At 40.5% G+C, this 14,691-nt stretch overlaps 1 protein-coding gene across 1 annotated transcript in view; it reads left to right on the top strand.

Annotated features, from left to right (window-relative positions):
• The window catches only part of SYNJ2 (synaptojanin 2), a 71,157-nt gene that overhangs the window by 26,643 nt on the left and 29,823 nt on the right, over positions 1–14,691 (top strand). The window contains exons 6-9 of the mRNA XM_074166094.1: positions 6,350–6,433; positions 8,265–8,326; positions 11,113–11,209; positions 14,456–14,628. Of these exons, the coding sequence (XP_074022195.1) occupies positions 6,350–6,433; positions 8,265–8,326; positions 11,113–11,209; positions 14,456–14,628 (416 nt within the window). The remainder of the gene's footprint in view (positions 1–6,349; positions 6,434–8,264; positions 8,327–11,112; positions 11,210–14,455; positions 14,629–14,691) is intronic.

The following is a 14,691-nucleotide window of genomic DNA, read 5'->3' as shown; positions in this document are numbered from 1 at the left end:
TCAGCCAGGAGCTGCGGTGAAGCGAGAGGACTGAAGGCTTTTGAGTGTTTTGCAATTGGGTAAGCAAAAAAGCACAAGAGTGAAATGGTTATAGGGTGAAAGGCTCGAGTAGGTTGAAAATTATAACAAGGGTTTGGAGTTCTAAAGGATTGTGTGGTTTTGCTTGGTTTTTGTTTTTAAAGGAGAAAAGAAGGTTGCTGTTGCTAATGGTGATAAACACTAGTTTTACCAAGCTGCATGTCCTAAGATAGCGAAGTTGGGCTAACCACTGGGATGCCTGAGATCCAGTTCAAGCTGGCATCCGCTTACCATGAGGAAGGAAGAGTCCTAGAATAAACTCTCTCCTGCTTTCATAGTAGACTACTGACTAATCGCCTATGAGGTAATAACTTGGCTGAATAACATTTTGTTTCTATTTGCTGCAGCCTGTACAGTATACTGGCATGCTGGCTGTGTGCTTTCATGGATAAATAGCACCCTAGGATTCTGAAAAGCCAGGACTTTCCCCCCGCCTTTATAGGAATTACTTCTAACGTTTTTCTGATTTTAGAAGAGGGAGAAACAATTAGCCTTGTCTCCAGGCAGCTCTTTTATTCATAAATGGTGTGCTTTTGTCTCCCACTGAGTTAGCCTTGTGGCATTTTAGCTCTGCAATGAGTCATTTTTTTGTGGGCTTGCTTAACTGCTGTGACTCACAGTGTTTGAGAAGAAGGGGGAAAAAGTTAAGTATCTCACTTCACTTTTGCTTTTCAAAAAAAAAAAAGCTACTAGTAGATCTTTCAGATATTTGGTCATTTAGCTTGCATTTTTACAAAGAAAAAAGAAGAAAAAAAATGGTGGGAAACACTTAAAGAAAAACAAAATATGAAGGGAAAAGAGGGCTCTTTTGAAATCCTTCTAATGTGAACTTCCAGATTTGCTGCCAGTATTTTGTAGTGGGATGGTAGCCCTTTCTACTTGCACTGTTGCAATTAATCCTCAAGTAGTTTTAAAATTAGTCTCTGTTTCCCTGTGATAGCTTAAATGTTTCCCTTTGCCCTTCTTCCTCCCCCAGTAATCCTCTAAAGTTGAGGCTGTATCGCATTCTTCTAATTCTTTTCTCCTAATAGTGTTGAGAAACAAGCGCGCTTTCTTCACTTTGTTTGTGTGCCTGTCACTGTTTACATTTCAGCTCCTCCCCCAGCTATCCTCCAAAGAGTCCTGCTAAACTCTAAATATCTTAGTATGTGACTTAGGGGGAACAACTCTAATTTACCAAAGATAAATGAATGATTTCAGTTGTTTTCCTTTTCATGGAACTGTTCAATAAAGAAAATGGAAACCTTGACAAGGCATTAAAAGGAAATGCCATGAATTTGGATCAACCTTCCCTTTCTTCCAGTTTAACAAAAAAATGTTGGACATGGATTAAGAAAAATGATCCCTATTTCACAATAAGTCCTGGACCATGTTGGATAGCTCTCCAGGAGAGGAATGGATGCAGTCATGTGGTTAATTTATTTTCTGGATCAAGTTTTAGTATGGCCCCAGGAGGGGCAAAGAGGATTATTTTGGCAAGTATATCCTTGGATCCCGTGGTCTGAGTTAAAGGGACTCACGGAGAGGTATGTTTAGGCCATCTGTTATCCATGCTCTTTGTGGGTTGTGTGGCAGAGCTGGGGATCCCATAACAACCCATGCGAGTCTCCATTTCATCATGGACTGTATCTATTTGCCTGTTGAGTATGTAATGAATTTTGCTGTTTGAAGTTGTGACTAGATAATTTTTTGCTTCTAATGAAGCTGTGATGGAGAGTAGTGAATAAATTATTTCAAGCGATGAATGGGAAGAGCACGCTGGGACTAGGACACCAGCTGGTTGATGTAGATGTTTGCTTCTTGCTCAGAAGCAGTACCAGTTTGCTTCTTGCTCAGAAGTTTATTAGCAGTATCTGAGCCTGAAGTTTGTGTTATCAGGAAAGAACCTTGGATCACAGGGGCCAGGTCTGTCCTTATGCAACAGAAAAGAAAGAGAAGGACAAAAGAAATGTCCTTGTTAACTATCAGCACTATCACCTTGATCCTGGAGCTGGAGAAAGAGACCACAAAAAGAATCTAAGACAACGGAAGTTGAAAGAAAAACATGGCAAATTCTAACACCAGAGGTCAGAGGACAAGCAATCTATTATCAAGGCCCCATGGGTTAAGTATCCAGTTGCTATTATGTTGTCTGATGGGAAATTGCAGGAAAAGTGTCTGAAAATCCATCCAGCTACCTGGATTGGATTGTTCTATGGGCCAGACCCTTTGCAATTAATGAAGCCATCCTCAAGTGCTCTGAGGAGTTGATAGGAATGAACGTTCTTCCTGGGTTCGGTAAGCAACAACTTGCTGTCATTTTGGATCTAAGACAAAAGATGAGACTCCACAATAGTTTTATGAAGCCCAAAGACAGAGATTTAGCAGTATGTATCAACCTTAATGACAAAGAGCTGTCCAAAATGTAACTGATTGGTATTGAACTTGTAGAGGAAAACCAGTGTCATATTCTTGGATGTATTTCTTGTCGATGATTTAAGGAAAACAGAGGACAGGAAAATTCTGGAAATAAAGTGCTGTTTATTTTTCTTTAAGTTTCTTTTCTTAAAGAACTGTTGATCTTTTGTGTAGTGCCTTAGAATTAGAGAAATGAATCTGCTGGAGGACAAGGTAACAAAGTCAGAACTAGAACAACAAAAAAGTGGGACAGATACACACTTGTAGAAACCATGCCATTGTGAACAAAAAATGATCAAGGTTTGGAAGAATATGAGAAAAGAAATTCTGTACTTACCCATGCATAAATGCTGGAATTGCATAAGCAATGAAGTTGAAATCTTTTATTTATTAATGTAATTTTAACCTGGATGTATTATCGGTGCTTATTTAAGATTTTAACAAATGGGGTTTCTTACAGTATAGATGGGTGTTAAGATGATGTCCATTCCTGAACTGGAAAGTCGTCTAAATATACTCGAAATACTATTTCAACCTGCTCACTTAACAAATCTGCTGGTAGGAAGGCTGTTGCCACTATTATTGTAAGGTCAAGGGGCGTACATAGTAGAAGGCAATGTCAAGAGCAGAGGTCCTGTTCTTTCGAGTGATGAATGAAGGATAATAGGTATTGCTGAAATTCAGGGTAGATTTGCACAGTTGTAATGTTAATGAAATAGTTACAGTCTGTTTAGGAAGGAATGACTGGCAGAAAAGGGTGTTATTCTCCTACTCATTAAAAAATACTAGGTCTTTTTCTAACTCGCTGGCAGCTTGGAAGAAAATGATTTTGGATTCATCTGGGTCATGAGAATGAAGTGAGAGGATTGTGAAAGACCACAGAATTGCTCCAGAGAACAGAATGATGAGCCCTGTAAGTGAAAATGTGCTAATGTGGAGAATTTTCTTGTGAATGACTGTGTTAGAGAGGCTACGCTCCCAGTTCCAAAACCTCATCTGAATTTCTAAAAGCTACATGGCAATGTGCATAAAAAATACCAGTTTCTTTAAAATGCCCTATCACCTCAGGGGAGTTCTGTGTTAGACCTCAACCTGACAGAGGACCCCCCCCAAGCCCATCACATCAGGGTGTGGGCATCCTGTTTAGATGACAGAAATGATCCCCAAGTATTTTGAATTTTTTCGTTGTTGTTCAGTTCTCCAAATGAACAGCTTAATAGAGCAGAAAACTGTTAGAAGAGGTAATGGGTGAAAACCAATGAACAGAAAATGTGAGTGATAGTGGTAACAAACATCTGTTCACTCTTACAATGTTGAATCACTAATAAGCAGAAATATGAGCAGAAAGGCAGGATATGTTTGGTCAGTATTTTTCTTCTGTATTTGGTATACAGAAGAAGGCAGGTTATATATTCATGGTCTGTAACTGATGAAATACTTTCCATTTGAACTGTAGTTTAGGAAGATGTTAAACTCCAGGTATTAAAATTATTATTATTATCATTATTTTTTAATCTGCAGCTGGGACTTCTAAGAGAGCTGGCCAAAGAGATACTCGAGCTGTCAATTTTTCAGTTAGTTGTGGAAAAGGATGTTCTAGAAGATAGTAAAGAAAACCAATCCTCTGTAGCAAGCGGCTTGAGCGGCCAAATTGTACTTCATAAAAAGCTTTTTCTGTATTCATCATCGTTAGATGTTTCATTTCAACTCATTCACCGCTAAGGCTATGATTGTTGTCAAATTTTGAAGTGAGCCAGTCCTGGCTCTTTTTTGCATAGATTCAGGACCTGATCCTCATTTAGTATGAGTCAGGATGATGCTGGGGCCGTCAGTGGAGCTACACAAATTTGCTTTACCTTAGAATTAGCTCTTCTGGGTCCATGACTGTGAGTGAAAAGATGATTCAGTGTTTAGAAGTCACTGACTCATCTTGGTACGACCTTTCTCAGGAAGGATGTGATGAAGAGGAAGAAGGTGGGCTTGCTCACTCCTCCTGCAGGTCAACTGCAGGACAAACTCTTCTGAGCCCAGAAGTGCAAAGAAAAAGGTGCACCAGTGTGTTGCCATGGTAATTAGCTCCTGCACTCAGGTACCGGCAAGGTTTAGAAAGCTTTACTGGGGAGGGTGTGTTTTAGAATCATGTTACTCAAGCTGTGAGACAGGCCTCGCAAGAAAGCTTCTCTGAGCAACGCCGTATCTTTCAGGGGGTTGTACTAGGACGCCATGCAACAGAGAATGGTTCTTAATTCATTGGTATGAGGCTTAAAACATTGAAACGTTGCACTACATCTGGGCTAGCTATCATTCTAACACAGAACCACAGAATGATAGGGCTTGGAAGGGACCTCTGGAGATCATCTAGTCCAACCCCCCTGGCAGAGCAGGTCCACCGAGAGCAGCACCTGCACATCCAGGGCGGTTTTGAATGTCTCCAGAGATGGAGACTCCACCATCTCTCTGGGCAGCACATTCAAGTGCTCTACCACCCTCAAAGTTAAAGAAGTTCCTCTGACATTATGTCCTTAACAAATCCACTTTAATCTTAGTGGAATGGGGAGAGCTGTAAGTGCTCTGCAAAAATATCTTAAAGATTAGTTAGATAAAACTGGTGACAGAATATTTAAATACCCACCTCTCTGCTGTAGATTTACTTCTTTTCACATGAGTAGCTCTAAAAATTGTGCATCGGTAGTGGTTATAAAGATGAGGGGTCAAGGTAAATGAAGGCACTTCCCCTGAGCCACCCAGCCAGCAGCACATCTAGTGGCAAATCCAAAAGCACCATCCACATTAAAGCTGTAGAGTAACCCATTTTCATGTTCTTTTCTATTTTGGGAGCTACTAACCAGCTGGCAGCAGTTGTGCTAAATGATACGATGCGGTTAGAGAAGCAGCTACCTGGCTGACCTGGATACCATTCCTCTGCAGGGCTACAGAAGACTCATTGTCATGCATGAGATAACGGAGACGTGTATCGTGTGTATCATGTATCCCCCGTGGAAAACAGCCAGGATTCCACTGCTAAGTATAGGCCGGGGGAGTGAGCAGGGCTTTGCACAGTTGCTCTGTGGTCATACTGAATCTGAAGATAGTACCTTTTGTGCTAAGTTAACATATAATATAACGCTTCGCTCGGGGGCTGGTGGAGGGGGAAGGCAAAGGGGGAGAAATCAGCCTTTGTACTCTGTGTAGATTTGACTGAAAATCAGCCTGTTAGCAGTGGTCGTAAGAACAAATGGGAAGGGAGAGTTTGAGGTCTGGTTAGGGAAGGAAATGGGGAGTTTGGAGCCTCTCGCTCCAAGCCTTCTGGAAAAGAAGCAGAACACATGCTGTTCACTGTATCTCAGAACGGGAGTGGCGAAGCTGCTGGTTTCACTGAGATTTATTTGGACACTGACAAGGCGCAACACGCAGTGAAATAAGAAATAGTAAATAAAGCAGGAGATAAGCTTATCCCACACCTGACGTTACCCATCATCAGTCACAAGGAGCAATGACATTTTGCACAGTTAAATTTTGTGAGAGAGACAGAGGGAGAGTGTATGGCTGGTCTTTCTGAGTGTCTCCACCAGCAGATCAAATCCATCTTCATTGTGGATGAAAGATTTCTTCCTTCCACCGCCAGTGGTGGTGGTTTAAATTTTCTCTTGTTTCTGGTGAGTAGTGAATTGAATCTGCTGTGCTGACATGAAAGCAAATACGTTGTGCCTTGTTCCACTGCCCGTGAGACTATGGAAAAGTGGCTGAGCAGTAAGTGGATACACTGAGATACGCGGTTTACTTTTTTTACCCTTCAAGTTCAGTCACCCGACGAAGGGGTCACGGACCGATAGATCTAACTGCAGAACTCCTTCCCTTTATTTTATGTTTGCAGACAATTTACTTGGATGATGACGTCTCTTCCTTTGTGCAGATCAGAGGTTCTGTTCCACTCTTTTGGGAGCAACCGGGGCTTCAGGTAAACAAATAATCAAAAAGCCTACCTTACTTATCTCTCTTGCTATTTATGATATAGAAGTTACATAAAATTTAATTGTATTGTTTTGTTTTGTTTTTTAAAATGAACTGCAAAGCTCATTCCATGAAAATGCTGAACTCTTTCATTTTAGATTTACTTTGTAGAAAATTTTGTGTGTTTAGATAAATAGAACTAAACCATGCAAATGGCTCCAGTTAAGTTTAACATTTTCATGTGTTCATGTGTCTCTATGGGGAATTATTTGTAAGGAACTGTGTGATAATGTCCTAAAATGAAGTTTACAGCAATATCTTTATAACAGTTTCAATTTGATTTGGAGTAACTTTCCCTTCTGAAATACCCAGTTGGCTTGATGATATCGACCTCCACAATAAAATTGGAATATCTAGGGATACCAGGAACTTTATAGGAGCACATTACTTTGAAACAAAGCATAATGTCTGAATGGTGTGTTTTCTAGATTTCAGTCAAAAGGATGATCTGATCTTCTGCAAGGCAGAGATGTAGGGTTTCATCAGATTATTGCATCAAGCCTAGGTGGTTACATATGGCCTGTGACTTACAGTTTATATACAGTTACAAGCTCAAATAAGAATTATCCTAGCCCTCTTTGCATTCTCTTAACAGAGGGATAAGCGACTAGAATGAGTACACACGTATGTAGTAGAGAGAATACATAATATAACTGTTTCTTTAGATACTTTAAAGGTTACTTGATATTTTTTTATCATTAAATCTAGCACCTAGGTACCATTCAGAACTACTGGCTTTAGCGCAAAAGGAAGATGACTAAAGGATCTGTGTTCTCTCTCTTAGCACCATCCAGTGCAATATTTGCTTCTTTTTCAAAAGCAGGTCTGCCCATGTGGCTGTGCGCATCCTGCCCGTGGGGTAGCTGTATCTGGCACTGTAGTTCTGTATGTTATGAAGCCATAGAGCTTTTCCCCAAATAGTTTTGGCTAGTGGGTAGCATCTCTAGTTAAACAGAATTTTCAGCTTTTTAGTAGGGACACAGTCTGCTTTTTTGCCTAATCTAGATTATGTAGCTTTCGTTTATGCTGGTGAATACTCATAACTCTTAATCCTTGGATGTGAGTGTGCCGGCACCAGCATTCGAAAGAATTGCAACCAACCTCATGAAAAACAAAGGAAGATGATGAAGTACAGGAAACAATTCATGTTCTTATAAATAATTAACAGTGTAGTTTTTGGAGAGAAATGAAGCCCTTTGTACACTGTAATAACAGTAGCTTGCATTCAAAAGGAGCTTGAGGCTACTGTTGTTAACATCCGTATTAAAAATCCTATTAGAGTGATGGCACGGGATCTCATCCTTCATGTTTTCAAAGGACTGTTCTGATGCTTTTTAGTTTCTGTAAATAATGAAAGATGAAAGAGCTCTGGACAGACAACCCATGGAACTGACATAACTGCAGCCTTTTCTGCCAAGGGAAAGGCAGGAAGAATGCTGGGCACGCAGCATAGTCGTGTGAGGCAGGGTGGGATACATGCTAGAGGAAGCTGGTGAAGGGATGTGATTTGTTTGGCTGTAAAAAGATGTGTAGGTATCCCTTTGCTTAATGATAATCGTGTTTTCACTTGTAATTGTAAATGTTGTTGTCTAACAAAAGCTGTGGCTTTTGTATTAAGTGTATTGTGTGTGGGGGTGTGTGGAGTCTGTTAGAGGTGTCTGGTGCTGTTAAAGAGATGTTTCTCTCTGAAGGAAAAAGGGAGACATCTAGTGATTTAGGACTCTAGCAATTTAAGAAGTTATTTCTCTCTTTCTTCTCTTTCCAATATTTTAATTTAGGTGGGTTCTCATCATCTAAGGCTTAACAGAGGTCTGGAAGCTAATGCTCCTGCCTTTGACAGGTAAGCTTCATTTCACTTTGGCAATAATACGGCAACCTGGCGTTTAACTCCACAACTTTATGCCATCTCTCAGATGATGTATCCAATCTCCCAGGTGTTGTGGATTTTTAAGTGCATTTTCCTTTCTGCTTTCAGTGGTAATTGAATTAATTTGGTCTCCTGACTTTTTTCTGTAAAAGCTAAGCAATTCTGGGTGGTACACAAAAGCAAAGTGTGTGCAACCCTTTGTGAAACCAACAAACGTGAATTTACACTTAAGGTACACAGAACATGTGTTCTTTACCAGTGTAACCCCAGTAATTAAAAAGTAAACACTGCTTCCTCTTCAATCTGTTTTTTTTTTTCTCCTCATTGTTTTACTGCTATACAGAAATAACAGTGTCTTATTCTATTATCAGTGTTGTATGAAGCTGTCACACTGATGCTTTTCTCTTTTACCCAAAGACTGACTTGTAAACCTTTTTAACCCTTTAATACTCTGCTTGTCAGTTGGAAACTGTAAAAAAAAAAAGCCATATATTAGCTTCATTTCCTTTGAATGTCTGACTATGAAGCACTGTCCTTTAAGGGCAAGCTCCCATGGGCATCAGTGGGAACGTTTCCTGAAAAGGACATGAAGGACTTGGGCTGTGGGAAATTTTCAACTTGTAAGTGCCAGGTCATGTGATTAATTTCTGTTTTGATTTGGTTTTGGCAAATCAGAGTTTATGCTGATTTTGGGTAAGGCCTCTTAATTCCTTGATTTCATTTACTGCAACCATTAGCAAACATGACATTAGTGACTTAAGAGTTTTGCAGCACTGAAGACCCCAAACAGGCATTAGAATCTAAAGGGATCGTCCACCGTAGCAGTGCCTGTTCTGAAGGGTCTTAGCCTATATTCTCCAAGATTTTTAAGGCTCTTAAACTCTACTGAATTCAAATGCCTTTGAGACTCGTGGTCTTGTGGTCATCTGGTGCCATGATAAATTGCCCTGCCAGTGTCCCTGAAGCTCCATCTTAGAGCTTTGCATTCCACAGCAGAGATAATTTATATAAGAAGAAAGCAATAACTTACTCAGCATCCTCTTGTGCTGCCCAAGAAATTGAGAGTACTGGAGCAAGGAACAACTTCGTAACACCATTTAGCTCAGAGAATCTTTTCTCTCTGACCCTGATGCAACTGGTGAATAGCTTTCTTGTAAGAAACATGAATATGAGGACCAACTTGCACTATTCCTTCTTTCCCTTGTGCACAGTAAAACCTTTAGGTTAGATGAAGTTAGGGATCTCTCTGCTCACAGATTTGAAAAAGACAGTCCTGTGAAAATGGGCGAGGAATAAGCAACTGCTTATATGGAAAAAAGGCACTGAAGCCTAACAGCCTGCTGCAGCTTTTCCCAGAGTGTTAGAGTAGCTATAGCCTGTTACATTTTCCCATCTGATAGGTGAATGTGTTGGGAAGGGACTGTGAGAAGTGAATGGTGATCTCGTTAGTGGATCTTTTTCATCCCCTCTCCCTGAGAAATCCTCAGGGAGCTCTGCTTACAGCACTCAAGCAGGTGACCTGAGCTTCAGCAGCTTTGTTGGAGGGTAGCACCATTGGCGGAGAAGTAGAATCTCTTGATGCTGGGATCAGAGGGGTGCCAATGTACAGGAAGAGTTGGCATACAGAGAACAAGTTGCAGAATCAGGAACATAAATAGCACCAGAAAATATATTTAGCCGTGTTTCTTGAAGGCCATGCTGATAACTTTTTCTTTCTTTTCTCCCCTTCCATGGGTTTCTGTGTGGCTTATTTCTGGTAATAGGATTTAAAGGTGCGTGGCCAGAAGATGTGTACTTGCTGGTTTTGCATGTTGCCTTGCAGCATGAAATAGCTTTTCATTTGTGTGAGTGTTTGTTTTATTTTTCTTGTCTATTTCTATCCAGCTGCCTCTTAAGTGCTACTACAGTGTTGTTAGTACGTGATGGAAGATGGCTTTAAGATCTAATTGTTTCTTGATGAGCCAGCACAGGTCCTGTAGCACACATGCGCCAGCTCAAAAAAAATTTGAGGGGAGAATGGGTGCCTCTGAATCTGGCTAAAAGCTTTGGACTTGAGAGTCCCTAAATGTCAGACCTTGAGAGATTGGGGATATATGCGAAAGAAAACACCACTTTATACTTGTCCTGTTTTGTGTTTTTGCTGAAGAATCTGGGCTAGGCCACTTGGCTAAAAGGAACTTTGGTCTGATCCAGTGCAGCAGTTCTTACTCTTGCTAACCTTCCTGCTTAACTTAATTGAGAGTGAACATCGATGTTGCGGTAGCTCAGAGATGTTTGAACCCTATTGCCTATGACGTATGTTTGTGCCTCTCTGGCCTTGGCTCTGGAGTCCTAGGCCCTATGGCTGCTGCTGACTTTTTGTAGGCTCAGCCCTGCAAGATGCTGGGCAATTGCTGCTGAAGTGTAATATGTTTTCTTCTCTTCTTGTCTTCCCTATGTAGTTCCCATGTTCACAGCCAAGAGGTGGGAGCACATAAAGGGGCAATATCAAAGCTAACAGTGACATAGAAGATGTGTTTCCTAAGATGCTTCTGTCTTTAAGTTCAATACAAAATACTGTGTCCATTAACTGCATACTTTCACCATTTGTGCTTTAATAATTGATTGCCAGGAAACTGAGGAAGATGTATGTAACTGCTGTTGCTGAAACATTCTGCTGGATTGAACAACCGGTGATCTCTAATTCTGTGTTTTGAAAAAGGTAGCAGGCAACATAACATGGTTTTGTTTAGTACCTTTTATGGTTACTTTTGCTGTAGGCATATGATGCTTCTGAAAGAGCAGTATGGAAAACAAGTGATCGTTAACCTGTTGGGAAGCAGAGGAGGGGAGGAGGTGCTCAACAGAGCTTTTAAGGTAAAAGCCATGATTTTTTTTTTTTCTTTTCTTTTCAACTGCTAATTTCCCCTGAGCCTCCATATTCTTCTGTTTCCCTTCTGGCCCAGTAGGTGATGAATAGTCTATCTATTGAAATGATGTTATCTCTTTACTAGATCTTACATACTGAGAGAATGGTGCTTCATAGTCTCATGGCTTAATTTCCAGCACTGCCTTCCTGCTCATTTCTTCAGTCATTTATGCACATTCTCTTTACCAGACTTTTAAAAAAAATCGCTCTAATTCTCCTAAGTGGAGTTCACATTTGCAAAAATGAATCGTTGTCAGCTTTGTCATAGTATGCAGTCACCTCTGCCGTCAGGCGCCTCATGGGATTGCCAGAACTGCTTGGGGGCCAGGCTCTGACCCCAGCTCACTGAGTGTAAGCAAGCTGTTTTGCTCCGATTGTACTGGGAAATAGCTGTCCTGCACTGATTGCCATGGGAATTGGCTGCCTGAGCACCGGATGACACTCTGGTGTATGAAGAGAGAGGTTTTCCTGGCCCCTACATGTCCCTAGGCACAACTAACACCTGAAAGCATCTGGGTTGTGCTTTCAGGATGTCAGGCATTGTAGAATGAAAGCTGTGCTGAGTTCTAGGGCAATATTCTGATGGCCAGATTTTTAAAACTAATGTCTACTTGAAGCTGCAGATTGGCATTGAGTGGGATTTGCAGTAGTGCATAAACTGCCTGAATCTGGCTGGAGGTTAATGGAAGTCTGCCTCCTAAGCGTCCAACATAGATACTTTGGAGTATATCTTCCTAAGAGTAATATGTAGAACGGTTTAAGTACACACCTGTAGTAAGTGTGATGTATTTGTCATTGGTAAAGAATGATACAACAGTTCTGAGTTCAAATGTTTACTGTACGAAACTAAGCAAAACGAAAATTGTGGTTAAATAATAGCTCCTGATTTGTTTCCCTCTCTGTTGGAATAATGTGCTCAAGACAAGGAGTCTCTTGAAGTTTTTGACAGGTTTTTTTGTGTGACCATTTCCTCCTCCTCCAAAAGAGCTGAGGAGAACTATCAGCTTCCCCAGTGGAAAGTGACAAAGTGAAAGTCTCCCTCTTTAAAGGATATGGCCAAAGAAGTGATTATGACTAAAGGCAATTGCAAGGCAATGAGGAAGGTACAGAAGTGAAGTCTGGTCCTAGCTTCTGTTCTCAGCTTCTTACTGAATTTCTGCATGACACAGATAAGCCTCTAAAATCTCTTGATTTCCCTATCTTTAAAATAGTTTTTATAGTTTATTTTGCAAAAACATTGAAACGTAAGGGTAAGAGATGATGACTTTGAAAATGCTCAGATAACTTATGAGGATACAAATCTGGCTTTTCTTGATAGTTTAATATCGTAGTTTATCAAACACTTGCATTCTTGAAGACGGTGTTCTGGACAGTATCATACAAACAGAGATTAAGTCAGAAACAAGGCATCTCTAGAATAAGGACCTTGCATTCATTCACTTATTTTAAATAAACATCTGTTTAAATTGTTACGCTTTATTGATATTTAAAAGTAAATAAATTAAGAAAGCACTGTGTTAGCTGAAAGAATTTAGACTGATAGGACTGGAAACTGAAGTTTTGTACCCCTTCAAAACAACCACCTCTTAGTCTTTTCTTTACCTTTGTGTTTTAATAATGGATATTTGGAAAGAATATATCATTAATTTTTACTTGGATGATTTTAAAGGGCTTGAATTAAAAATAAAGTACTTCATAGGGGAATGGTTAGGACTGCAAACTTTTCTCCTTTTCTGTCATTTATTTATTTCTTTGTTTCTCCATCTTCCTTTGCTTGTTTTCCTTTCTTTTCTCCAACTCTTGAGCAATCTTAGTAATTCTTATCAGAGTTGGTTCAAAATATTCTTATAATAACTGCTGCTGGGTTCCTTTGGTCAGAATGGCACTGCTGTCATTCGTTCATGCCACAGGAACAAATGAAAAATGGTAAGCCACCAACTCACCTTCAGCTGTTACCTGAATCAGCTGTTACCAGACCAAAAATCAATACCGTTCCCAGTAATGCTGTTCCTCTCATAAGCATCCCCTATAACAGATGGAATTATGCTTACAGTAAAAGCAATGCTATAGCGTACAGTTAAGAATACTCTGACAATGATTTACACTGAGGCAGTGGGTAAATGTCATCCTCAAGTGCATTGCTAGTGCCAGCAGCTGTAAAGGCAAGTTGAAGTGTCAACAACAGGGAAATAGATACCAAGTGTTTTGGCTTCTGCAACTGTAATGAAATATATTTCGCACGTCTCTCTCCAAACACCATGCAACACCTTTAAATTTGTTTCCGCGGGGAAGGTTTAATGGTTTACTTGATACAATTATACTAGTGTAACTCCTGTGTGTACACTTTTAATGTAATATCAGAACTGTTCCGTTCAGTTTGTGTCACAATCTAAGTGGAGAAAAGCATCCATCTCTTGGGATGTGAATGTGCAGGAGGGAAGGGAATAGACAAAGGGTTGCATGGTTAGACCTAATATAACAGTCCTCTCCGGCTTTGTCATGGAGAGCAGGATGTATCATTGTCGTATCTATTACAGATACCTTAATGAAATTTGTGGTGATTACAGAAATGCATGGAAATTGGACATGAAATAATGAGGCTATTTGTGCCTCTTCTTTCACTTTTGTGGTTTACCATAAACATTTTATAGTATGTTACTTGTGACACCATTTCTTTCTTACTTCCTCCGCAGGCAACCTCTACCTAAATTTAGGGCCACGTTTTCCCATGTCTTGGCACTTAAGGAATGGTCAAAAAATATACCCTTGCACTGTTATGCTCTTCTACTTTAAGCAGCTCTGGACACCCTTCCAATCAGGATCCCGGTCCTGAGCCTGCCCAGAGCATCACTGTTGCTGTACCCTCTCATGCACAGAGGTAGCACCCACTGCCACAGGGCTGCCACTAGCCAAGGCACAGACAGCAGCAATTCTGAAGTATATTCTGCAGTTACAGTTTGAGTTCCCCTGCAGAAAAATTGAGGTCTAACAACCCAGTTTACTTGTGGAAAGAAAGCAAATAGTGAACTTCAGTTGCTTTTTTCATGTCTGGCCTTTCAAACTTCCCTTTGAAGCTCTCAGTATTAAAAATGTGATAATCAGTCAGAGTTTAGTACAGATAAAAGCATGCTTGTGTCAATCCTCACACTGTGGCTTGAGCAAGATTTGTTTTGCTTCATTCTCTATCTAAACAGAAACTGCTATGGGCCTCTTCCCATGCGGCAGACACTCCCATGATAAACTTTGACTACCACCAATTTGCAAAAGGTGGGAAAACTGAGAAACTGGAAAATTTACTGGGACCTCAGCTGAAGTTGCACTGGGAAGACTTTGGAATCTTCACAAAGGGCGAGAATGTAAGTCCACGGTGAGTGTCCCTGCCCCTCCGTCCCAGCATAGCCAGGCACCACCCGTCTTGGCCTTCCCAGCT

The sequence above is a fragment of the Numenius arquata genome, chromosome 2 (genome assembly GCF_964106895.1).
Source record: "Numenius arquata chromosome 2, bNumArq3.hap1.1, whole genome shotgun sequence".
NCBI lineage: Eukaryota > Metazoa > Chordata > Aves > Charadriiformes > Scolopacidae > Numenius > Numenius arquata.
The sequence above is the reverse complement of the archived record's forward strand: the minus strand, read 5'-3'. Positions and strand labels throughout refer to the sequence as shown.